Below are 26,811 nucleotides of genomic sequence, written 5' to 3' on the forward strand. Positions count from 1 at the left end.
GGGATAGTCGTCCTCCCTTGCCTCCCTAGCCACGCCACTGGTCAGTGAACCAATCAAATCCTCTTTGTAGTAGTGGTAATAATAATTTATTTCAAAAACAAGAAACAAGATCAATAAGTAGCACACCAAGTGTCGCTTGCGAGGGCGTTAACGAAGAAAAGGAAAATGACAACAAATACTTGATATAAGGAGTTATTATAGATAAGGAGAAACTTGAAACCTTGATAAGGAGATTCCGTGTACTGAAAAAAATACTTTCATAAATATTTCGCACACAATAACCATAATATCATGATCCCAAAGTAAAAATATTTATAAATTTAATAATATTACAAATAGATTACAAAGAGAGATTACTAGATTACAAATCTAGAGCAAGGCCAGGTTTCACAATTTTACACAAAATACTTGCCAGACGGCCTTTGTATTGAATAGTTACTTTGAATCATGCTATATGTTGCATTCCACCTTGTGGGTAAATTCCGTTTTAGGGATCTGTATTGTTCATATCTTAAAACATAGGAGGCAGATGATCAGCAACCTGCACTATGGGCAGCTGAGCATTAGCATCAAGAGCCAAATCAAAATTACAATTTTTTTTTAAGAATTCATTTCAGTTTTAAATTTGAATTTTATCGAGAAGGTTGTTAGGAAGACAAAGAATTTTTTCATATAAGTTTTATTCTTCTACTTTGTACATGCTTCCATGTGCATATGTAAAAAAAGCTAGGTACATATGTAAAAACCTTGTTCTAAGGTTTTTGTAAAATAGCTGCGTTTTTTAGAATATGATAAAACATTTATAAATAAGGTATTCAAGCAACATTATGGCTAGTTGAAACTCATTTTAATTACAAAATATTGCAGTGTAGCGAAGAGGACAGAAACCAGTGATTAACAATCTTAATTTCATAGTTGATGAGTAGATACAAAAACATTTTGAGAGGATCCAAAATTTTTGCATGCACCATTAAATATTAGATTTCGCATTATATTTGCTTCTCAATAGTTTCAAAAATAATTCGGTGCTACAAGTCTTCGGCGGCGTGCCGCCTCCGACAGTATCAGCGGTGGCGGTCGGTGCGCTGAAGCCTTTTTGATGGCGGTGCGCTGAAAGGTTTTCGATGTCGACCGCCAGTTTTTGGCGCGGCTTCGGGGACTACCAATGAACATGTACTGATATATTTGGAATTATATGTTAAGAGATTACGTATTCATTTAGCACACCACCTTAAGTTGGTTACACATTTATTCAAAACAGTGATAACAAAATACTTGTTCCACCTTTTTTTTTTTTTAGTGAAGGATGTCAACATATATTTTTTTTGCCCTCCTGGATACATCTTAGGTCTTTTCATTCCAGAATACAACGATTTTATATGGCTTTTCTTTTTTTTTCAAAATTGTAAACTTTGTAGGGTACTACTACATTTTCGTCAGCGTTGCCACATTGGACTGTGAAAAATAATTAGTTAAATTTATTTATTGCCAATTAGTTAAATTGGACAATGTTTTTCGTTTGTAAACGTCGAACTTTTAAAAACTGTCGCTTCCCAAAGGCAACTGCACTTTCAAAGGAAAGCTACACTTTCTTAAGCCGTTTAGTGTCATACGCTATTAGCTTGATTTTGCTGATTTTGGCCCCTGTTCATTTCTTTAAATTTGACGACCGCTACTGCTTAGAAATACATAACTGTAAATAAAACATAAAATCGCAAAGAAAGGAGGAAAACAAGGACAATAAACAGCCATTAAAAAAGTTGAAAAATTATGCAAATATTTCGGTCAAGACCTCCGCTTGACCATTCTTAGTGCAAAATAAAACTGATAAAAGTATAAAATACCAAACCTTAAAACAACACACAAAACTAAAATAGGATGATCTTTCTTAGTAACGGTGTTACGCTTTCACCGTTACAAAGGATCATCCTATTTTAGTTTTCTGACCCCTTGGGTTTTCTTTTCAAAGAGGACATTGGTTTACAAACAAGGACCTCTTGACATATCGTGCCAGCGGGATGATGCAAAGGATAACAAAGGAGTTTCAGGCGACGTCTTTTGATAATGAGTGAGAGTTCCTCTGATTGACCAAAACACCTCTTTATTTAGCTAGTTGAGATTATGTTCTGCCTGTTGATGCAGAGAACGTAATGCAGGGAACGGTGGCCGTGCGCATTCAAAGCTCTCGTCTTACTGCCTTTATCGGCCTTGTAGTACAGCTTGGAGAAAGTTGCAAAAAAAAAATTGGTTTTGGTTTAGATCTCTCGCCTGACCCAGAGGGTTTTCTTTTTTCCGCTCCATCGTCTGGCATTATGATATGAATTCCTTGATGATTTCTATTGGCTCAGTACCAAGTTTAACCTGGTTAGGATCGTCCATTTTTTTTGCTTTTGCAAGTTTTAGTTTTTTGCTTTTTAAAATTCTATTGTTAGAGGTGTAATAAATTAATGATTAAATAATTAAATACTCATTTGTGAGGACCGGAGACAAATGCTTTTCCTTTTCTCTGAAACACGAAATTCTAAATACTAACCGCCTTTTAAAAAAAAAGACTTCTTATAATTTCAAATCGGTCTCCCAATTGTAAGACTGAACAGGATTGACTTAGTATAGTGTGTTTCAAACTTGCCACCTTTTAATGAAATCTCCTCACTTTGTCAATGGGAAATACTTGCTTGCCTTCTGGCTTTGGTCATAAACGAAAAGAAATTTCTATTCTCTTGTGAAGGTCATTAATCTACTGGCTCTAATTCTATAGTGGGAAATACTTGCTTATGGGACCCGCTCTATGACATCACGGAATTGTTTTCGTATTAGTGATAGGCTGGTAGTTATGAACATTTACCGACAATAAAAAGTAGGATTAAAAATATACTAAAAAATACTGAAGCAATATGATAAATCATTTCCGTCGAATGTTCAGCTTGTATGTGTATAAATCTTTCATGATCTATTTCAGAAGGCGCAATTAGGTTTTTGAGAGTATATTCAGCTGTGCTTATTGTAGCTTTTACGCTTGTGAGTTGCCACATTGCCACATTTTGTTAATGTAACATGTAATGTTTGTCGTCTTAAATCTCAACTTGAATTAGACATTTTTCTCCCCACGGTGAAACAGTTTTTTTTTTTTTTTTTGAAAATGAAATATGTACAGATGAATACACTGGAAGAGCCTTATCTTTAATGTTTAACCTTATTCAACTTCCAATTCAAGGACAAAAAGTTCATCCTGTGTCCTCAGTGTGTCGAGCCATATCATAAGAAGAGGGCCGTTATTCCTTTTCTTTAATAGTTTTGCCATTGGTATTTTCTTTCTCTGAATTAGAGAACTGGGTCTTTTTTATATCACTGATATAAAAAAAGGACTTCAATAAGTGGGTCGATGTATTCCATAGCCTTTGCTACTACGACCATGAAAAAGATAAATTATTTCTGACATAAGAAATGCTGGTTTTTCTTCTGGGGCATTTTTTTTGAAGAAGAGAAAACTTCTGCGCTCAATAGTATTATTATTATTTTTTCTCGGGAAAAGGGATCCACTAACCTGGCACTTAAGTATTCATTGTTATCCTTCACTTCCTTTTATATTAAAGTTTTGAGTACTTTTCTAGCTCTACCAAAATCAAGTATCGCAAAAAAAAACTTTTGAAGAAGAAGAAGAAGAAATTTTGAAGAAGATTTTTGTGGTTTTGCTTATTTTTCTTTAATACTTTCATTAGATGATTTAAGCTTTTTTTTCAAATGGTAATACATTTACCTCTCTTAAGAAAGGCAACAGACGGCTGTGTTAATCAATTTTCAGAATATTCTCTGAATATGGCTTCTTAGTCATCCCGAATTAAAAACCAGCAAAATTGCATCATTCTTTGACTTTTTCTTACAAGAAATAACAGACATCGCTACTGGGAAACAAAGCAACCTAAGCTGAAGCTGCTGCCAGCAAAGGTGATTGTAGAACAGTGTACCGAATCACAAGGGATATTGCTCGCGACTTTCGAAAACCTACATGTGCTGTTGAAAGTAAAAGGGGCCAACTACTAATGGGGAAAGAAGATATTGATATTAGATTGAGAGGATACTTGAGCAAAGTTGTAAATTTTCCTCCCACTTCAAATCCCATGGTGTCTCAATCTGGATTGCCACCCATTGAATTGGATATCAATGTTGAACCCGTTGGTCTGCTGGAATTCAAAACCGTTTTACAAAACCTAAAGAATGGCAAAGCTGTCGGAGTTGACGGCCTACAGCCAGAATTATTAAAATATGGCGCCTAAGTCTTAATGGATCTATACACGAAATCTTAAGCCGATTCGGAAACTGAGAGTGTCCCCACTGACCGGAAGAAAGGGGTCATTGATAACTTTTTAAGAATGGTATATCGACAACTGACGTATATACAAATTCGAATCACGTGTTCGAATAGGATCACGAAGACCTTACATGAAAAACATTACATTTTTTAAGTAGACCTAAAAATGATACTTGGTAAGGAACTGATGTTTGTATTACCAGGGTCATTTCTTTTGTCAAACATATAAAATTGGGCTAGATTTCAAATAATTTTTTTATTTAATTAGCGTCGATGACACAAAAATTACCATAGGGCTAGTGTTATTTGATGTTTTATAGGGTAAGGTAAATGTACAAAAATAGATGGGCATCATGCATGCTGGGACCTAAAATCCACGTGTAAGCCTCCACCATCGGACGGTCGTGGAAGCAGGACTGCTAACATAATTTAATGTTTTTTTGATGTCTGTGTATTTTTATCATGTATTTCGTACGGCTTCTCAAAGTAACTGATTAACGTCTTGGCAAAATAGTAGCTTTTCTTCGTTACCGCTTGAAAAAAAAATGTGTCATTGAAGACTTAGTGCAGTCCTCCGCCACATTTACTTTTTTACCGTTTGGTGTTGGGGATCTATTATAAAATTATTTACCCAAGTAAGGTTTCAGACAGCTTAAAAACAGGCTATGCCGTGTATTTTTCATAAATTTTTCAGGGCCCCCTTTCCCCTAAAATCCTACATCCCCCAGACCCAATGGATGTGAAGCCCCTCTTGCCCCCTAATCTAAATGCTGAAATTAATCCCATGCCTGAATGACCATACAAGTAGGAGAACAGTAATGGATATAGCAATTTTTGTTCATAATACTGTTGTCTTATGACTAGTTTTTAGCCTTTAAATTATTCTTCCATTATCACACCATTATCCAATTTTAAAGCTTTATTTTCACTTTCAGGTTTTACAATATAATAGTGTATATTGTTTATTAGAAACACCATGTCTTAATCTAGGGAGAATCACTAAAGTCTATTCGTCCTTCTAAATTTTTTGTTAAGATTCTTCCGACTCGGTTTAGTATTGCTCCATTCTAGTCGTGTGGGTAAATGAAGACACGGACTTCTGGTTTTTTATGCTATGAAAATGGAATCAACTTAATGTGTTAGATGTGTAACTTTTCTCGATTTACTGTTGTTGTCGTGCGACCAAGCTTTATTACTAGTTAGATTAAAGAGCAAGGAGAATGTTGCGTGATCTTAGGAAAAAAGAGAAACGGACAGGATCATTCCACGTCCTTAGCTTCACAAGGAGCTATACAACCTAAAACAAACTTGGGGTCAGTTTAAGGGCTATGCAGTATCTTTGATTGTCCTTTTAGAAGGATATCAACAAAAGTCCAATGTAGATTCTTCAGTTTTTGTCTGATGAGAAGGGTCCTGTCAGAATCATTACTTTTAAGCTATCATGCATTAAAAAAAATTAATTTGTCATCTACTTCCAACAAATTTGATTGGCTTTTTGATACTGTACCAAACCCAAAATTTCCCAAAAATTGTTCAATAAAAAAGACTAGAAAAAGGACAAAACAAAGCAGGGACATAGAATATTAACCAGAGACTCTTTGTAATCACAGCAAGACAGTTTTTTTTTCTCGAAAAGCATCCTTATTATGTCTTCCCAGATGTTGCAGTTTTTTTGTATTTGTTTTTTATTTTATTTTTTGTTAATGGACCCCCGACTCAGAAATTTGGAAAGCTATATGAATAAAATCCTCAGGAATGGATGTATAGCCCAAATCAGGCTGAGATAGCTGTTTTGAGAATTTCTACGCTATCAAGTATTGAAAAAATAAACTTGCTATCTACTTCCAACAAATTCAATAGGTGTTTCAATATTTTATCATACCCAAAATTCCAGAAAATTTATTCTATAAAAAAGAATAGAAAAAGAACAAAACAAGCATGGACATAGAATATTAATCAGAATCCTTTTAATTACAGCAAGACAATTGTTTCCCTCTAAAACCATCCTTATTACGTCTTCCCAGATGTTGCAGTTTTTTTTTTTTTTTTTGTAATGGGCCCCTGACTCAGAATTTTCGAAAGCTGTGTGAATGAAACTCTCAGGAACGCATGTATAGGCCAAATCAAGCTGAGAAAGCTGTTTTAGAGAGTTACGATTTATCCCCTCCTCCTACTAAACACTGGCCTCTCCCAAACCTGGGAAGTGTGTGTGCTAGGGAAATGATTCTCTCAGGAACGGACTTCCAGCGCACATTAGTGTTGGGACCCCTTCCCTGCTTGTATATTGCTTTTGTATTTCTTTGTGTCTTCTTTTTTTAATGATTGAGTTTGTCTACCTCGGAAGTTTGGAACGCTGCTTGAATGAAACTCAAAAGAATAGACTTGCACATCGAATGAGGGTGAGAAAGGTGTTCTGAAGAATTCGTCGATCCATCGCGTCCTCCTTTGAAACACTTCTCTTTCCCAAACATGGACAGTTTTCGTGTTTGAGACGTTCTTCCCTACATTTATATTGCTTTTCTATTTTATAAGGCACTTGGTATTAACCAAGTGACATATAGCAATCGCAAATTCTGTTGGTCTGTCTGTCTGTCTGTATGTCTGTCGGTCCCGGTTTTGCTACTTTAGGCACTTCCAGGTAAGCTAGGACGATGAAATTTGGCAAGAGCCCTTATTTTAAATCCCGACCGGATCTGGTGACATTGGGGGGGGGGGGGGTTGGGAGGGGGAACCTAAAACTTGGAAAACACTTAGAGTGGAGGGATCGGGATGAAACTTGGTGGGAAAAATAAACACAAGTGCTAGATACATGATTGACATAAACGGAACGGATCCGCTCTCTTTGGGATAGTTGGGGGGGGGGGGTATTTCTGAAAAATTAGAAAAAATGAGGTATTTTTAACTTACGAACAGGTGATCGGATCTCAATGAAATTTGATATTTAGAAGGATATCGTGGCTCAGAGCTCTTATTTTAAACCCGACCAGATCTGGTGACATTGGGGGGGGAGTTGGGAGGGGGAAACCTAAAACTTGAAAAACACTTAGAGTGGAGGGATCGGTATAAAACTTGGTGGAAACAATAATCACGAGTCCTAGATACATGATTGACATAACCGGAACAGATCCGCTCTCTTTGGGGTAGTTGGGGGAGGGGTTAATTCTGAAAAATTAGAAAAAATGAGGTATTTTTAACTTACGAACGGGTTATCGGATCTCAATGAAATTTGATATTAAGAAGGATATCGTGTCTCAAAGCTCTTATCGTAAATCCTGGCTGGATCTGGTGAAGTTGGGGGAAGTTTGGGGTGGGGGAGCCTAAAATCATGGAAAACGCTTAGATTGGAGGGATCGGGATGAAACTTGATGAGAAAAATAAGCAGAAGTCTTACATACGTGATTTACATAATTGGAACGGATCCGATCTATTGGGGGGGGGGGGTTAATTCTGAAAAATACGAAAAAATGACGTATTTCTTACTTACGAAGGAGTGATCGGATCTTCATGAAACTTCATATTTAGAAGGACCTCGTAACTCAGATCTCTTATTTTAAATCTCAACCGGATCAAGCGTAATTGTGGGGGGCAGTTGGGGGGGGGGACCGGAAATCTTAGAAAATACTTAAAGCGGTGAGATCAGGATGAAACTGGATGGGAAGAATAAAAACCTGTCTAAGATACGTGACTGACATAACCGGACCGGATCTGCTCTCTTTGGTGGAATTGGAGGGGGGGGGTAATTTTGAAAATTGAGGTATTTGTAACTTGCGAAAGGGTGACCAGATCTTAATGAAATTTGATATTTAGAAGGATATTGTGCTAAAAAGTGTTTATTTTAAATTCCGACCAGATCCTGTGACGTTGGGGGGATTTGGAGGGGGAAACCAGATTTCTTGGAAAACGTGAAAATTGGGGTGTTTTTATCTTACGAATAGATGATCGGATCCTAATGAAATTTGATTTTTAGAAAGAGTTCATGTCTCAGAGCTCTTATTTCAAATCCCGACCAGATCGTTTGACATTGGGGGGAGTTGGAGGGGGAAATCTTGGAAAAACACTTTGAGTGTAGAAATCGGGATGAAGCTTGGTGGATAGAATAAACAAATGTCCTTGATACGTGATTGACAGAATAGTACTGGATTCGCTCTATTTGGGGGAGTTGGGGGGAGGGGTTCAGTGATTTGGCGAGTTTGGTGCATCTGGACGTGCTAGGACGATGAAAATTGATAGGCGTGTCAGGGAGCTGCATAATTTGACTTGATAATGTCGTTTTCTCAGATTCGACCATCTGGGGGGACTAAAGGGAGAGGAAAAATTAGAAAAAAATAGGTATTTATAACTTACGAGTGGGTGATCGGATCTTAATGAATTTTGATATTTAGAAGGATATCGTGACTCAGGGCTCTTATTATAAATCCTGACCGGCATTAAGCCTCTTATTTTCCTTTTTAAATCAATCTATTGATTCATAGAATTTTGTTAGAGCTCATACCATATGATCTCTTGGCTCTTAGCTCTTCTCGCCTCGTCACAAGTGCCATATGAGCTCTTAGCTCTTGTTTTTTCTGGTACTTCTGTACTAACCAGTACACGCTTGAGAAGTGAAGTTAGGTTAATCCTAAAGAAATATACCAAAATAGGAGAAAAATATAATACTTTAGTTTATATAATAATACATTTCGGTATATATTTGTACATTAGGGGGGGGGGAAGTAACCGAACCTTATACACTGTTTCCCCCCCTAATATGCAAATATATAGCCCAAATTATACAAGTCCAATGCGTTCTATCGCATGTTATTTGTCTTTGTGCCTTTAAAAGCTGTTTTCTTAGATTTTACGTTCAACAAACTTCTCGAGTGTGTACTGGCTAATACGGAAGAACCCTTTTTCTTGTCTATGAGTGAGTTTTTTCGCTCAGAAGTCAGTAAGGCTGCACGAATGAAACTCTCAGGAATAAATTTGGTGTCGAAGTCAGGGCGAGCAAGGGGTTTTGGAGAATCCAGATCTATCCCAATTTCCTTTAAATACTTACTTTACTCAAGTGTGGACAGTTTATATGCTAGAAAAATCAAACCTTCAGGAGTTGTCTTGCATTCCAAATTAGGGCTGGAACCCCCTTCCATAATTTTATATTCTTAGATCTCCTTAGTTTTACAAACTACCTTAACTACATTGTTCAAAGTTGATAAATTTAACTCTAAACCAAGGAAAAATTCTGGCTAAAACTGTCATTTGAAAGCTTTGTTAAGTAAATTCTATTACAAGTTCTATTGTTATTGTTTACACACTTTGTTTACATGCTTTTAATTGTAATTAATTATTTTAGCTCGTCTCCTGGTTCATCGCGTCCAAGTCCATCCATCTCTGATATGGCTCCTCAACCTACAACTTCAAACGTTTCCAACTCGGCCTTTAACTATGTAACCAGAAGCTTACAAATGCTTGCAAGCCAACTTACCATTAGTACACCAAGCTCAAGCGAACTCTTTACGAGTAAGTTTATATTCAATATGTTCTGTTCAAGTAACATTAGAAATTGACATTCATAGAGATGAATAGATCTCAAATGCACTATATTCATGGCATTGAATTGAAAGGACAAAAAACGGTGAATGGGAGCTTCTTTTATCATTTAAGATGTATATGCTGTAATTTCCGCTGTGTCTCTCTTTGAGCAGAAACAATGTGATCACCTGATTTTTTTTTTCGCGAAAAGGACTATTTGAGCACTAAGTGTTAAAAGGGAAAAACGAATTATTGTATAAGTAAAGTAAACAAAGGTAATTGGGTAAGAATAAGAGGTGGTCCGTATGTTGCAGATAAAAATTCAGTGCCTGCAGACAGTTTCTGAGGGTAAGGGGGGAGGGTGCCGTAAGATCGTCCTGCATAGAAAAAACAATGGGGGAGTGATTTGAATTCGCAAATTGGTGAAGAACGTGGGATTTATGTGAGAATTACATGAAATAATAGGGGAAACCTTAAGAATTTGTAGTAAGGAGTCCTATTGCCCCCCACCCTTTCCACACTCCATTCCTCCTTTATTTGCCTTTTTTTACACATGTTTTGCCCAATGTTTTCAATTTTTTCCAGCACGAACAGTCAAGTAGCACGTTATCTCGGCATTACGAGCTTCGGATGAACTTAAAACAAATTATATTTCCACGGATAAACTGCTAATAATAACCAACAATGCCTTACAGTATAATTAAACAATAAAGTTTAAGAATGTCTGGAAAATTATATTATATAACTATATAAAATAATTATATATAAATGTAATTATGTATATATAAATTATATATATAATAAATATTTAAATATAATAATATATATATAATTACATATAAACATAATTATTTTATATCATATATAAAAAATTATATAGAAGAGAACATTATAGAGCAAGTTATACTGCTTTAAATCATAGCAAAGGTACGCGGTGGATATTAGACATATCCAGATATGCAAATCAAGCATACACGCGGAAAATGATTTTCGGGCCATAATACCGACTCTTTCGAAATTTCAAGATTATATTATTACCCCTTGTATTTATAAAATTAGCTTCTCCTTCGAAATAAATTTCTGCGTAATAATCTGTTTATGAATATATGAATTTCATTTATGAATATGTGTTCTTGCTTAACCTTTACTCTTGCAAACCAAGTTTGACTTGGTTTACAAACTTGGTTTATAAAACTTGGTTTGGCTCTTTGCACTAATTCATAATATCAGGTTTATTATCATTTGACATCAACTACGTTAATTATTTATTTACATTTTTCTGTTTAGTTTCTTGAGAAATTAGATTTGTTTATTTTCATAATTTGTTTCGCGCATTTTTAGGTCATTATAGATCACTTTTCTTAGGCTATGGAGACTTAACATCAAATTTGAAATATGTAAAACCGAATAAAACTTTAAAAAGTTTTCCGGACCTCGGCTCCCTGGAAAAATTATGAAAGTCCCGTGCACTCTCACAAAAAAATCATAACAGGGGTGTGGATAACCTTATTCAAAACCTTTGTTTTCCTTATAAGAAATGGTTATTGAGTGGCCGTGAAGTAAACAAAAAAAGGGGGGGTTAAATATGAGCAATTGGTGGGTAATTGTATTGAATATATTTGGAGTGATTGAGAAAATATCATCAGGTTTCTGGAGGTGGGCTGCCCAAAAAGCTCCCTCTACTTACAAACTTACCAAGACCTTTTTTAATAGTTTATGTGTAAAGAAAACGTTCAAGTGCCGGGGAGAACAGTTCAAAAGCTGAAAATTTTGGAGGGAGCTGGGCCCAAAAAAATCCCTTTAACTGCGTGCCTTACAATCCATTGCTTATAACTCTTATTTTTAGGGTCAAAATTCTTAGTACTGTAGGTCAAAGTTAGTATGTTAGTAGGTCAAAGACCTTTCTTAATAGTTTCTATGTAAAGAAAACGTTCAAGTGACGGGAAAAAAGTTCAAAAGCTGAAAGTTTGGGAGGGAGCTGGGCCCAAAAAGATCCCTTTAACTGTGTGCCTGCCAATTCATAGATGGAACGACTGTGGTCGCCCGTGAGATGGCTTAGTAAATGACTTAAGGCTCTGTACAAAACAGAAATTCAACAAGGAACTGAAAAACCATAAGTTAACGCTGATCCAGAAAATATGATCAAGTCTCTAAGCTCTGGAAGTACAGCAAGCCTGCCAAAGCCCAGAGTGCTAGTGTGCCTGAAAAAAAGTGGGTTAAGTATTTTGCGAGGGAGTTCAGTACTCCCAATAAAAGCACGGAGAAGTTTTTCGAAAACAGCTTGACCTTGTTTTTTCAAATAAGACGGAATCTTTCCTGTTTGTTTCCCCAAGTGTTGTTCACTCTTTGATTCCGAAATTAAAGAAAAATTCTTCCTGTGGTGTTGATTCTATTTCAGCAAGGCATCTTCAACTTGTAGGTCTTTTAATCGAGCACTGTTTAACACTACTGTTTAAGATGATCCTTGTCCATCGTGTAGTCCCTTTGCAGTTTTGTATAGGCCAAGTAAAAATGACCGTTTTTTACAAAAAATGGCACAAAAAGGCAAAATGGCACAAAAATGGCACAAAAAGGCAAAAAATGGCACAAAAAGAGTGGAGGGATCGGGATGAAACTTGGTGGGAAAAATAAACACAAGTGCTAGATACATGATTGACATAAACGGAACGGATCCGCTCTCTTTGGGATAGTTGGGGGGGGGGGTTAATTCTGAAAAATTAGAAAAAATGAAGTATTTTTAACTTACGAACGGGTGATCAAATCTCAATGAAATTTGATATTTAGAAGGATATCTTGTCTCAGAGCTCTTATTTTAAATCCCGACCGGATCTGGTGACATTGGGGGGGGGGGGGAGAATTGGGAGGGGGAAACCTAAAACTTGGAAAACACTTAGAGTGGAGGGATCGGGATGAAACTTGGTGGGAAAAATAAGCATAAATCCTAGATGCATGATTGACATAACCGGAACGTTTCCGCTCTCTTTGGGTTAGTTGGGGGGGGGGGGGGTAATTCTGAAAAATTAGAAAAAATGAGGTATTTTTAACTTACGAACGGGTTATCGGATCTCAATGAAATTTGATATTTAGAAGGATATCGTGTCTCAGAGCTCTTATTTTAAATCCCGACCGGATCTGGTGACATGGGAGGGGGGAGTTGCGAGGTAGGGTAGGGGGGACTTGGAAAACATTTAGAGTGGAGGGATCGAGTTGAAACTTGATGGGAAAAATAAGCACAAGTCCTAAATACATGATTGACATAACTGGAACGGATCCGCTCTCTTTGAGGTAGTTGGGGTGGGGGGTTAATTCTGAAAAAAATAGAAAAATGAGGTATTTTTAACTTACGAACGGGTGATCGGATCTCAATGAAATTTGATATTTAGAAGGATATCGTGTCTAAAAGCTCTTTTTTTAAGTCCCGATCGGATCTGGTGACATTGGGGGGAGTTTGGGGTGGGGGAACCTAAAATGATGGAAAACGCTTAGATTGGAGGGATCGGGATGAAACTTGGTGGGAAAAATAAGCAGAAGTCTTAGATACGTGATTTACATAATTGGAACGGATCCACTCTATTAGGGGGGGGGGGGGGGAGTTAATTCTGAAAAATTAGAAAAAATGACGTATTTTCAACTTACGAAGGAGTGATCGGATCTTCATGAAACTTCATATTTTGAAGGACCTCGTGACTCAGATCTCTTATTTTAAATCTCAACCGGATCCAGCGTAATTGGGAGGGGGGCAGTTGAGGGGAACCGGAAATCTTAGAAAATACTTAAAGCGGTGAGATTCGGATGAAACTGGATGGGAAGAATAAAAACCTGTGTAAGACACGTGAATGACATAATCGGACCGGATCTGCTCTCTTTGGTGGAGTTGGGGGGGGGGGTTATTTTGAAAATTGAGGTATTTGTAACTTATGAAAGTGTGACCAGATCTTAATGAAATTTGATATTTAGAAGGGTCTTGCGCTTTAAAGCTCTAATTTTAAATTCCGTCTAGATCCTGTGACATTGGGGGAGTCGGAGGGGGAAACCGGTATTCTTAGAAAACGTGAAAATTGCGGTATTTTTATTATACGAATAGGTCTTTTCTACGTCAAAGCTCTTATTTCTAATCCCGACCAGATCTTTTGACATTGGGGGGAGTTGGAGGGGGAAATCTTGGAAAACACTTGGAGTTGAGGAATCGGGATGAAGCTTGGTGGATAGAATAAGCAAATGTCCTTGATACGTGATTGACGGAACCGTACTGGATTCGCTCTCTTTGGGGGAGTTGGAGGGAGGGGAAAATTTGGTATTTATAGCATACGAGTGGGTGATCGGATCTTAATGAATTTCATACTTAGAAGGACTTCGTGACTCAGAGCTCTTATTTTTAATCCTGACCGGCATTAAGCCTCTTATTTTCCTTTTAAATCAATCTATTGATTCATAGAGTTTTGCTAGAGCTCATACCACATGATCTCTTGGCTCTTAGCTCTTCTTGCCTCGTCACAAGTGCCATATGAGCTCTTAGTTCTTATTGATAAGAGACATTGAAGAAAATTGTTCGGCCCCTCCTTGTCAGTTTGGGTTCCAGCGAGGCTTAGGTAGAGAGCATGCTCTCTTTCTGCTTATAAATTTGCTGAAGGATGATGAAGAAAGAAGTGATTTCTTGGTCTTTTGTGCACTCAATGTTGCAAGAGCTTTTGACTCGTGTATATTTTCGCAGATTTTGCTTGAGGCCCATTTGAAAGGTACTGATGCTGCGGTAATTATTTGTTTAAGATACATGTATAGAAATCTGAAGACTGTAACTAAAGATGGAAGTCAACTATTTCCGATCCTGAAAGGTGTACGCCAAGGAGCTTTGACTTCTCTAGTTTTATTTAATAATTGTGTTATAGGTGCTCAGAATAAGTTGAGCTGTACATTTATCTTCAAAGGAGTTTAATCTCTTGTTAGTTACGTTTGCGGATGATTTAATTACGTTTGCGGATGACTTACTGAGCCTTTCCTGCACTTCCCAAGGATGCTCTTCGACTTTTGATCCTCTCCAAGAAGAGTACGAGCACATTGGTTTGAGCTTTAATACTGATAAAACAAGAGTTTTAATACTATTCAACTATAAAGGGAATAGAAATTCAATAAGTCTATTCGGCTCTGAGGTTCCTTTTGCTAGCAGCCTTACTTACCTGGGTATGCCTATTGGAGCAAATATGAAAGAAACTATAAACCTGGTAATGAAAAATTATGCTAGTAAGATCAAGGCACCGTATGCCTCCCTGGCTTCAAACGTTTCGCATCTGAGTAGAATTCGCCATTCTTGGCTATATAATAGCTTAATAGTTCCTTACTTACTTGCCCTTGCTTCTGTTTGGTCTTTTCTTAATTGTGGTAAGAGAAAGCAAGTTCATCACCTTTATTTAAATTTGCAAAGTATTTAATGGAACTTTCCAACTTGATAAAGTAACTCTTTTTTGCAAAGAAAGGATCAATTGGTAAACCCAACTGGGGTTATTGAGAAGTGTATTCGCGATTTCTCTACTGAATGCCAGAAGTCCTCCCGTCTTTGCTTATTTCTGTTTGTTCCTTGTTTGTAGTTGTCAAAATATGTTTTTGTTTCTGTTGTTTCTTTTTTGTTTTCTTGATTTTTACTCTGTCTTTTTCTGAGCTTTGCCCAGTTTTTTTTTTTTTTTTTTTGTGATATATGATGTGATATATGACTATAAATAAAATGATAATAATATGCGTGCCAGTGTAGTCATGGATGACAACTTCCTAGAAATCGTAGCGTTTGCCATAATAACAACAGCGAGAAGAAATAACCTGGAAAATCAGCATTTCTTTTTTCTGAACAAGCCTATCATAATGGAGTTTCCACATTTACCTATTTGATCTTTATATCTTGGATCTGTTCCAGCATTTACAAGAGAAGGACAACAAGAAGTCATGTATAGTTGGCTTGATCTTTTGCTGATCAAATAATCTACCTGAAATAATTTTTTCTATAGCCTGTTTCATAGATGTATCAATATTGACAGGAAACTAGCCTGGTGTAGGTATATAGAATTTTATTCCAGAATTAGCTGTATTTGCCTGGTTTCTAGGTTTTTCAGGTCCCAAGTCTAAGAATCTAGAACCAGGTCCGGTTCCTCTGTACAGATGCAATCTATTTCCTTCAGGGAATATGAACCGTTCTTTTTGTTTTCGGAAAGTATTGGATAAAAACAGTAGAAAGTAGGATAAAAAAAACAGTAGTTTTGTTAGGATTTTTTTTTTACCTGGTGGATTTTTGTTTCCTGATCGATCTCTAACTCACCAGATGGTTTTATTTTGTGTATTTTTGAATTAAGCCAAATAGCTTTGAGAATACGAGTTGTATCGCAAATTGTTCCATAGACCATTGAAATATATGAAAAAAACTTTTTGTAGGCCTAGTTGGGTGAAATCTTGGTGAAAAGTTGCGAAAGCATTTGGAGGTTTTGTTTGCTGCAAAGCGCGAAACAACAGGCACACACTTGCTAGAGTCTACAACTCATTCACTCTTCCGCATGTCCTTGCTCTTTCCACCTTCTGAAATATCTTTATGTGTATTGACAAAAAGTCTCAGGCGCAAATGTTTTAGGTTTGCAAAAATGAAATCCTTTGATAGTCCAGAAATAGGTAGGCTACTTGATTGGTACTTGCGGTTCGGCTGAACCCCTGGATTCAGCTGATGGTCTCTGTACGAGTTTTTTTGAAATTCTGGATTTTCCCAGGAAATGTTCGAGTGCTAGTTTGTCATTTATTTATGATGTTCTGTGCCTGCTGTATTTTATTTTCGTCTACTGCCTATTTGGACTTAAGAAATCTTGGAAACATTCATTTTATAAAATTGTTGGAAAACTTTGAAGCAAGCATATGACATATCCTATTTTGTTCGAAATAATCCTATAAAAACAATGTTTCTAACAATCTATGGAAACAATTTACTAAGCTTGCTCGTTCGTATGCCCTTGAGTCTGAACAGATTTGCATTTCTGACCGCCATGCTTATTTTACGTCAATTTTTTCAACTGACCCACCTTTTGCCTCCTGGCGAGTCTTCTTTTCGTGATATTCTTTATAGTTACCTATCAAATATTGACCGTGGAAGGAATTTTGTAAATATTTCACCTTCATTTGTAGCTACTTAAATTCAACTAATGCAAACTAGAAAAGCTCCCTTTCCGGATGGGCTACATACCAAACACCTGAAGCATAGCACGGTTTATCTTTTGACCATCCACCCAAATGCTCAAGACAATCGTCTCTCAGCAGTATGTGCCCATGGCTCTTTGAAGGTGTTTTAACCTGTATTGGAAAAGAGAATAAAGACTCTTCAGTTCATAGTTCATATTGGGTAATTACTTTTTGTTCGATAATTAATAAAGTTCTCGAAAAGGTCCTCTTCTCGCTTATTAATGCGCGTTGCAATTTTGGCGAAAGCAATTTGGGTTTAAAATTGGCATTTGAGTTCAAAATGCAAGTGCTGTTTTTTTATATCATTGAGCGGTATGGTTTGGTTAAGAAAAGTTTGTTTGTGTGTTCCTTAGACATATTCAAAGCCGTTGATCCTTCTCATGCCATTCTTCCTCTTCTTCGTAATGCCGCCAACCCTTTCATTTGCTCTTGTTTATGGCATTGGTATGAAAATTCACGCATTAAGTTGCATTCTGGTATTCACCTTACCGATCGTATTCCAGTAAAGAGAGGGGCCAAACAAGGTTCGGTTATTAGTCCATCTTTATTTAATGACACTATCCCAACAGCCACTAGATATATTCCCACTTTCCTGATTGATCAGGTCATTGATATCAGCCATATATCTTATAATGATAATATTGTTTCGTTGGCTAAAAATTTTGATTCACTTCAAACTGCTGTAAATGTTCTTTAATCTAGTCATTCTGACGTAAGCCTTTCCTAAGAAGCTTCAAAGGCCAAATTTTATGGTAATTCTCCCAAATTTTATGGTAATTCTCCCAAATTTTATGGTAATTCTCCCAAATTTTATGGTAATTCTCCCAAATTTTATGGTAATTCTCCCAAATTTTATGGTAATTCTCCCAAATTTTATGGTAATTCTCCCAAATTTTATGGTAATTCTCCCAAATTTTATGGTAATTCTCCCAAATTTTAGGGCAAGTGAGTCCCTTCTAGTCGGTTCATCCTCAATCACATTTATGGATGCGTTAAATTACCTGGGACTTTAAATTAGTGTCTTAAAAAAACTCTTATTATTTAATAGCAATTCAAGGAAACTTTTCGGAAAATTCATGAAAACTCTTGGAATGCAAAAAACTTCAGAAAACTTATGGTATGCTTGGCAAAATAAAAAGGGCAGTTTAATAAATATTGCCTTGGAAGGCTCTATAATACAATGTTTGTGCCCCATATATTTTTCATTACGCCGGTTTAGAAGTTTTTTAACAAGACTGCCTTATCATTTGGAAACATTTTTTCAGATATTGTAAGCTTTTTCTTGGCCTATCCCTCTGGTTCAGGAATACTGACATCGCTAAAAAAAATATAGGGTTTTTGATATTATGGTGAAAATGGACGACCGCTTGTTAAGATTCCTTAGTGTAGAGGACCTATCGTTGGTTTTTTTTTTTGTTTTTTTTTTTGAATTGTATCCGTGTTTAAGAAGTACTTAGTAGATACTTGTATTGAAAAAGGTGTTCAACAGTGGTGTTTTTTACTTTCTAATTTCCTAGTTGCAGTTTTGTCTGAATGTTATATACATTCATTTTTCCTTGTTCCTTACTTCTTATGTTGTATTTTTTGTTTGTGTATTTTGTTTTTTCCTTTATTTACCGCTTTATGCATTTTAAATATTGGTAAATAGGGTAAAAATTAATTACTATCATTATAATACAAATAACAAAAGGTAAAACAATGAGGAATTATTTTAAGATCGTTAATTTTTTTCTAAATGGATATTGTTGCTCTATATCTAAGAGCCGTGATTAGCAAAACACAGATCAAAATAATGTTTTTAGTTTTAATGGTGATGTATTTCATTATAAGACTTATTTTATGTCCATCTCTACTTTGCTGATGATAGCTCTTTGATATAGAGCCGAAATATTCATTAATAACAATTTCATTGTCTTAGATAATTCCTCAGTGTTCTACCTTTTGTTATTTATACGTATTATTGACAAATATTATACAAGCCTATTTGAAACTATCAGGCATTTACGCTGGATTATCTTTTGGGGTTTCAAATTACCCCGTACATGTGCAGGAATTGTGTTCATTTCTTCTTCTTTTTTTTTCGTCGAATAATGGGACATGTTTGTCAAATGTCCTCTATAATGGGCAGGATTATACGAAGAATATTTGAAAATATGTTAGAAAGCTTAAATAATCCTAAAACAAATACCCACAGTTTCCATCCGCTAAATAATTGTCTGGTTGAAGTACTGCTAGGGCAAAGGTTATTCCCTCCAATTTAATTCGCCCGTCTCTTTATAGTCTTATGCTTTGTTTGCTTTTATAGTCTTATGCAGTGCTTGGCGAGTTCAGTACTTCTGGACGTGCTAGGACGATGAAAATTGGTAGGCGTGTCAATAGGCGTGGTAGACGTGAAAATAGGCACAGATAAACTTGATAACAGTCGCTTCACCGATTCGGCCATCTGGGGGGGGGGGGGGGCTGAAGGGAGGGGAAATCATGAAAATTGAGTTATGTTCATCTCACGAATGGGTGATCGGATCTTATTGAAACTTGACATATAGAAAGAGTCATGTCTCAGATGCTCCATTTTCAATTCGGATTGGATCTGGGGACATTGGGGGGTGGAGGGGGAACGGAAATCTTGGAACGCTTAGAGTGGGGAGATGGGGATGAAACTTAGTGGGAAGAATAAGCACAAGTTCTAGATACGTGATTGACATAACCGGACAAGATCCGATCTCTTTGGGGGAGTTGGGGCGGGGATTTCTAGTGCTTTGGCGAGTTCGAGAATAAGCACAAGTTCTAGATGCGTTATTGACATAACTGGACCGGATCCGATCTATTGTCACAAGTGCCATATGTGCTCTTAGCTCTTGTTTTTAATGTTATTGTTTTATTTTGTTTATTATGTATTGTTTACCCTTATTGTTTTCCTTTTTTATCTGGAAGTTATTCAAAGGTAAATTTTACAGGTAGTTCTAGCACTGGAACAGAGAATACAAGCATGACTCAATCTTGCTCACCGATGTCTGGTTCAATTCTTGGACCACTGCCAGTCTTTGGTCAACGAGCTACTGGAATGTCCAATTCTCTTCAAAGTAAGACATAACACATACCACCTTCAAGATGTTATATATTTAAGATAAAAGAACCGTTTGATAGATTGTAGAGACTAGTTAAATTAAAATAATTAAAATTGTTTAGTTTAGGATATGAAATCTGCGATAATCAGAAAGTGCATGCCCTTAATCTATTATTATTGTTACTATTATCACAGATGAACTCATAAAGCTGAGTCGAGCCTCAAGATACAAAAGTCCTACTCATTCCTCAAAATAAAGGGGAGAGTCAACCACCACCCGCCACCGACTAGCAGCAAGTGGCATTTCATCCTTAGTGCTTCTCGGGTCACCCCTCAACGTATCGTTTCTTACCCCAGTGTTAACGCTTCATCTTTAAAGCAAGATTAACCCCCCCCCCCTTCGCCCCAGTATGGTTTAGGTAGCCAACACTGGCACACACTTATTGTTCAGAAGCTACAGATAGCCAGTAGCAGACCTGTTACTGAAATTAACAGTAGTAAGCCATTATTTGTGCCCACCACTCTCAGGGACACCAGGAGAAGGTTCTTATCACTACCCTTTTTTTCGAAATCGAAGACGGATGAATTCTTTTGTTTTCTTGTGTGTGTATGTGTGTTTGTTTTCAATCAAACATTACTGAAACGTTTCAATGAAGTTAACATTGCAAAGTATAAACCTTATTAAATTCATGTGAAGTAATGTACCTATTGTAGATGGGCTACCGTCTCACTGACGATTTCTTTTCAGGTTTTTTTTGGTAAAGATAAATTATCGTCAGTATAAAAATTGTAGTCTTTTGAAGTCTCTAGGGTCTTTGAGAGAGTAAGGCAAACTTTCTTTGACTTACGTTTTAGTCAAAGTTAAAGTCAATTTTTAGGCTCTGATAAGTGATAAATTGACCCTTCCCTTGGGTTTAATAAGTGAAACCATCTTGCGCTATTTATTTTTTGTTATGAAGTATGCAATATAATAAATGACGCTGATAGAAAATTAATGAAAGCTTTATTGTATTTTTTAGGAATAGCGATGTGTAAGCTGATAATTCTGTGGTCCGTTTTATTTTTCCGAGGAAATAGTGTTAAAAGTTTTGAAAAGTGTGGCAATTATGTGTAACAAACGTAAAAACAAATCAATTTGTGATAGTATCCAATGTTCTGTATTTCACGCCATCTATTTTACCAAGATTTGTTATAAATAGATGACATCAATGTAAAAGAAATGACATTCAAAATTGTTCAAAGAATGAGAAAAATATGTAGAAGAACCATACGTTGCTAATCGAACATTATGATTATTTTTATTTATTATCCGTTAATGTAAAAAATGGAGCGTAGAATAAAAAGAGAAATGTCAAATACACTTCAACATAGCCCTATGAAATAACTCTATTCCACAGATGTTCGGGTTTAATTACGTCAGCCCTAAATTTAATAGTTAATTTGTGTGTATAATGTATCAGACAAGTTCTGGAAAGGAGTGTATAATGTGGTATATCTGCTGTTATGTCTTTGCTATAAAAAAGAAAACGATATTATATTATGGTAGGCCAATGTGGTTTAAGAAATTATCTTCTGCTATAAAAGTAATCGCAAAAGGAATCAGCATATCTTTAGAAGCTGTTTCGTACAGCCTTATTTTCCATTGTCGTGAAAACTTTCTAAAAGACGAAGGGTTACATTAGCATTATACTGCCGGGCAGAATAGAGACGGTTTAAATGGTTCTTGTTGGCAATTCCTTATAATTCTGAAGGCGGGAGCAAAAATAGCGAATCCTATACTTTATGTAATGGTGGTAGCTTTCTGAAGGATCCTGATGCTTGTTGATGGCTTTGAAATGAAAGATTAGCCCAGTGTATGTCCAAGTGTAAAGCCCAGTTAGCCCCGCGAGCTGACTCGCTTCAGTATCTGACTTTCCTTTTTATACAAAAAAAGAATTCATCATTAGACAAAAAATAAAAAAAACAAATGTGAAGGCATAGCTTGAATATATTAAAAGCTATAATATAGATTAGAAGCTTAAATAGATAGATTACTAGGATTTAATTTTTTTTTTAAATTCAAGCAATAAATTTTTCTCAAAACTTAAAACTGGCGTAAGGAATAGTTCTTTTTGTCAACCCTTTATTTTCTTATATCTCATTTAAGATCTCATGAAAAAGAAAACATCTTATGGTTTTCTTGCTACAAATCAGGTAAAATGCTTGTTTTTTGAAATCTGAGTTAGCCAACATATCTGGTAGCGTGTTTCAGAATTCAATTGTCTGTGATCAATTATGTGTTGTTAAATTCAGCTTAAAATATGATATTAACGGAAAAATTAGCCCCTAAAATGATTTGTAATACATAAGACGGGCTAACATTGTTGTTCTTTCTGCGCTCATAGTAACACGAATCGTTTATTGTTTTATGTTGTTTGTTGCATTGAAAAGAAAATAATTACAAAAAATATTCTCATTTATTATCTCTGCTTTCTGGTACATACTGGTTCTGGTGTTGCTAGTTTCTCTTTAATTTGAGATGGTGCTCACTTCAATTAGATGAATCCAAATTAAGGAAAATCAGATTCAAGATATCAAATTCACGAAGACTTAGTATCTTTTAACAGAATATTGGCCAAAAAAGTTATTTTTTTTATTTATGAGTCTTTCAAACTATTTGTTACATGACATGCATGGGACAAGGAGGACTTCATGACGTTTGGTATACGACTGCTCCAGGTCTTCGGCGGAGTGGTAGACAACAGAGTACGCTATGTTGTTCTCTTGAAAAGGAGATGAGAGTGTCCCATTCGTCTCTTGATGAGTTATGGACATTGCCCCTAGATTTTCTGACGTGGAAGTCAACCGTTGCTGACTTACATACCTCTGGGGATTCAAAAAATAGTTCTTACTTAATTTACGACATATTTTTAATTATTGTTTGATTATGTACTTCCCTTTAAACCCACTCCTATATAACTCATACAAAGGGTTTATAAAGGAGAAACTTGCCCTTCTTCTTTCTAAAGGAGAATGAATTACCCTTCAAACCCACTCCTCTATAATTCATACATATGATTTACAAAGGAGAAGCTTGCCCTTCTCCTTTGTAAAGGAGAATGAATTGCCCTTCTCCTTTGTAAAGGAGAATGAATTACCCTTCAAACCCACACCTCTATAATTTATATGAATAGTTTACAAATGAGAAGAATGTCCTTGTCCTTTATAAAGGAGAATGAATTGCCCTTAAAATCCACTCCCCTATAATTTATACATATGGTTTACAAAGGAGAAGCCTGCCCTTCTCCATTGTAAAGGAGGATGAATTCCCTTCAAACTTACACCTCTATGATTTTGTATGAATGGTTTACAAAGGAGAAGCTAGCCTTTCTCCTTTTAGAGGAGAATGAATTGGCCTTCAAACCCACTCCTCTATAATTCCTACAAATGGTTTACAAAGGAGAAGCCTGCCCTTCTCCTTTGAAAGGAGAATTAATTACCCTTCAAACCCACTCCCCTGTAATTCATATAACTGGCTTGTAAAAGAGAAGCATACACTAGTCTTCCATGAAAGAAACTAGTGTTCAGTATATTTGTAGAGATTAGTAATAAGGCATATATAAGGCTCAGTAATTACAAAATATTCATCGACGCTGGCTTACTAATAATGTTAGAAAAATGGCAGAGGGGCAAGTGGCTTACCCAAGGACTGGCCGCAGCTCTAACCCCTCACAGTTTTGAAGAAGCACCAGAAAATGCACAAAATCTAAATATTCGGTCTATAAATTGGCTTTCTAAAATACCAAGTATAAAATATTTTATATTTTTAGTCCCGGCAACGCCTTCATTGGTGCCAAACCTACAAGTGTCATCAGCCCAAACGGGTGAAGCACCAGTTTTAGGTGAAAGGCAAGCACTACCACCACCTCCAGAACCTACAACCACTGCAGTTCCTTCAACTCATTGTAAATTGCCAGTGCGAACTAGGGAGAAAAGGTTAACTTTTTTTTACATTTTGAATATTTGAATGTTTTTAAACATGGTATTTTGACAGTTTAAATTTATGCTTTATTTCAAATTTGCTTACAAATTCCTCAGACTAAAAAAAAACGAAACAAAAAAAAAAAAAACGTTATATTACTTCCATAGTAGCGCTAGTAGCACCATATGTGACAGCGTTGTGGATAAACCCGTTTTGGAAAATTTCTGAGCAACAGTTAAAACCAACTTTTTGCAAGGCTTTCCCTCTCGAGGAGACAAGTAACTTGACGTAAATATAGTTATGAAAACAAAACAACTTGGTGCTGTGGTGGTCTCGGGTAGCTAATGCCTCAAAAGTATGCTTTTAGCTTCAAGTTAAACTTACCTGAGAGACACTTGGACTGGTTCTTTTGGGGAGGGGGATACTTCTAAATGTGCAGCTCATAGGACAAATCAGGTATGGCTGAAGAAACTAAGAAATTTGTTCAATTTGATTATTCCTAGTCTAAATAACTTATAACCTGTAGAAGAAAGTGCAGTATTGCCAAGTAAAAATTTTGGCAATAATTCCGTTAAAATTCCGGTCTGTTCTAAGTAATAAAATGAATTACGATGTTGAGGGTTTTGGTGTACAACTCTAAAGAGATGATTGCCGCTGCAATAAATTTTGACAACTTTGTTTGATATGTACCAAGTTTTAGCCATGTGACATATACGCTTTTAGTAACTACAAACAAAAGGTAAAAACACATGGAAGAAAATGTAAAACAAAAAATATCTAAGATATTGGTTGTACAATCTTAACGCCCACTACATTGCATTAATTTACTCAACAAGCTAACGTAGCAGTTTGTTGAGTTTGACCTTTCCTCATTCGTTTTTGTTCAATCCTTGTGTTTTTTAGTGTGTTTCGTGTTATTATTGTTAGTGCTATTAATTTTTTTTTCTGTGAGAAAAGTACTCTTGTTTTCTTGAAGAAGAGAAGTTTACCAGACGTATGTGTATGTAGAGTTCTTTTAGCGGTTCAATCGTATTTTTCTTCAATTTTCTCTTTATTTAAGCCTAATGTATATATTGACTCATTCAACTTTCGGTTTTAAGATTTAACAATCCTTGAGATTTTTTGGATTTCTTTTTAAGTAGATGGGTTTGGCATTTGACTCTCAGTTTTCGCTCTGACTTAGTTTATTGGTGAATAACAATTAATGGTTTGTGGAAACGTCGACCAATGAAATTCATTCTTGTTTCAATAGCCCAGACAAGACACCATTAAAGGCTAATTTTGGCAAATTCCAGTTTCATGGTAAACTTTATTAAAAATAGGCAAAGCATATTTGAGTTGTTCAATATATATTTATTGCTTTATTGACTTATCAACTTCTTGTGCGTAGTTCTCCAATAGTTTTGCCTATTAACACCTTTTTTTTTGTATTTAAATTTCGAATTTAATTTTAGGCTTAGCTATAATGTAGCAAGAAGTACACCATCTTCTCCAACAAGGGAGAATAATAGAAGATCAATGGATATTGGAAACTCTACAACCGCAAGTAACCTTACGCCAGATGCCATTTCACTCATTTCTCATCGAAGAAATAATTCTCATCCAACTGAAACCAGTATACTCGATACCCAGACACCTAAAACACCGGAATTGTAAGTTTTTTTTTTTATGTTGATATTAAATTTGACCTTGTTTTTTTATTTTTAAGTCAAACAGTTTGTTGTATCGAACTCTAAGTAAGGAGCAAAAGAATCGGCTTATTTTATTAATTACAAATATATAGGATTCCTTGAGTTTAGTGTTATCCATCAAAGGTTACGAACCTGAGAAAGTTTGCCTGATTTCGGAAAAGGGGGGGAGCTCCCCCTAAAAATAAAGGAATCCTAATGAAAATCCACTATCAGATTCAGCGTATTAGAAAACTTCATTGTAGAGGTTTCAAGCTTCTGTCTCCAAAAATGTGGAATTTTGTATTTTTTCGAAAAGAAAGATCACCGATGAGCGTTCTTCAGAGAGGGAGATTTTCAGAGAAAATTCTACGCTGCAGAAATTTGCCAGAATTCCTATACGACCTTTTTTTTTATTTGTTTTAATTTCTCTTTGCCGACTCAATTACACGTTTGGTGATGTTAAGGGTAATTGTCCAGGCTAAATTTTCACCGGGATTGAATTGTCTAGAGGATCTGTCCGTGGGGAGGGGGATTTTTCTGTGGAGCTGGAGCCGGATTTCTTGGCATTATTCAAATAATCTTTAGAAATTAAATAAATAGAAAAAAGTTTTTTCAACTGAAAATAAGGAGCAACATTAAAACTTGAAACGAATAGAAATTATTACGCAAATCAAGGGGTTCACCCTATCTTCAACACCTCGCTTTTTAAGTTAATGTTAGAATTTTGTCCCCCTGAAGATTTATACGAAGATTTTTTTTTATAGCACTAAACAACTTTAGTGGGAAGAGCGAGGTGTTGAGGAGGGGGTAACTCCATTCATATACGTAATAATTTTTGTTCGTTTTAAGTTTTGAATGTTACTTTCAGTTAAAAAAACGTTTTTTTTTTTAACTTGAGAAATATTTAAAGTGACTTTTTCAACATTTTTCGTATGCTGGGCTTGTTTAGTTGAAAAACATTTGCTTTAGGCTGCTCTTAAACATTAACCTTGCCTAATAACACATATTCAAGGAATACTAATCAAAAACACTAATATACCTTCCAATACCTTTTTCATTAGTTTGGAAAATACTTTTTTGGTGGTATTTTCATTGA

At 35.9% G+C, this 26,811-nt stretch overlaps 1 protein-coding gene across 6 annotated transcripts in view; it reads left to right on the forward strand.

Annotated features, from left to right (window-relative positions):
- Positions 1 to 26,811, forward strand: part of LOC136025364 (E3 ubiquitin-protein ligase SH3RF1-like) — a 126,598-nt gene that overhangs the window by 57,860 nt on the left and 41,927 nt on the right. For all 6 annotated transcript variants that reach the window (XM_065701319.1, XM_065701313.1, XM_065701318.1 and 3 more), the window contains 4 exons: positions 9,639 to 9,805; positions 19,975 to 20,100; positions 23,894 to 24,059; positions 25,500 to 25,697. In XM_065701319.1, the coding sequence (XP_065557391.1) occupies positions 9,639 to 9,805; positions 19,975 to 20,100; positions 23,894 to 24,059; positions 25,500 to 25,697 (657 nt within the window). The remainder of the gene's footprint in view (positions 1 to 9,638; positions 9,806 to 19,974; positions 20,101 to 23,893; positions 24,060 to 25,499; positions 25,698 to 26,811) is intronic.

The sequence above is a fragment of the Artemia franciscana genome, chromosome 3 (assembly GCF_032884065.1).
Source record: "Artemia franciscana chromosome 3, ASM3288406v1, whole genome shotgun sequence".
Classification (NCBI taxonomy): Eukaryota; Metazoa; Arthropoda; class Branchiopoda; order Anostraca; family Artemiidae; genus Artemia; species Artemia franciscana.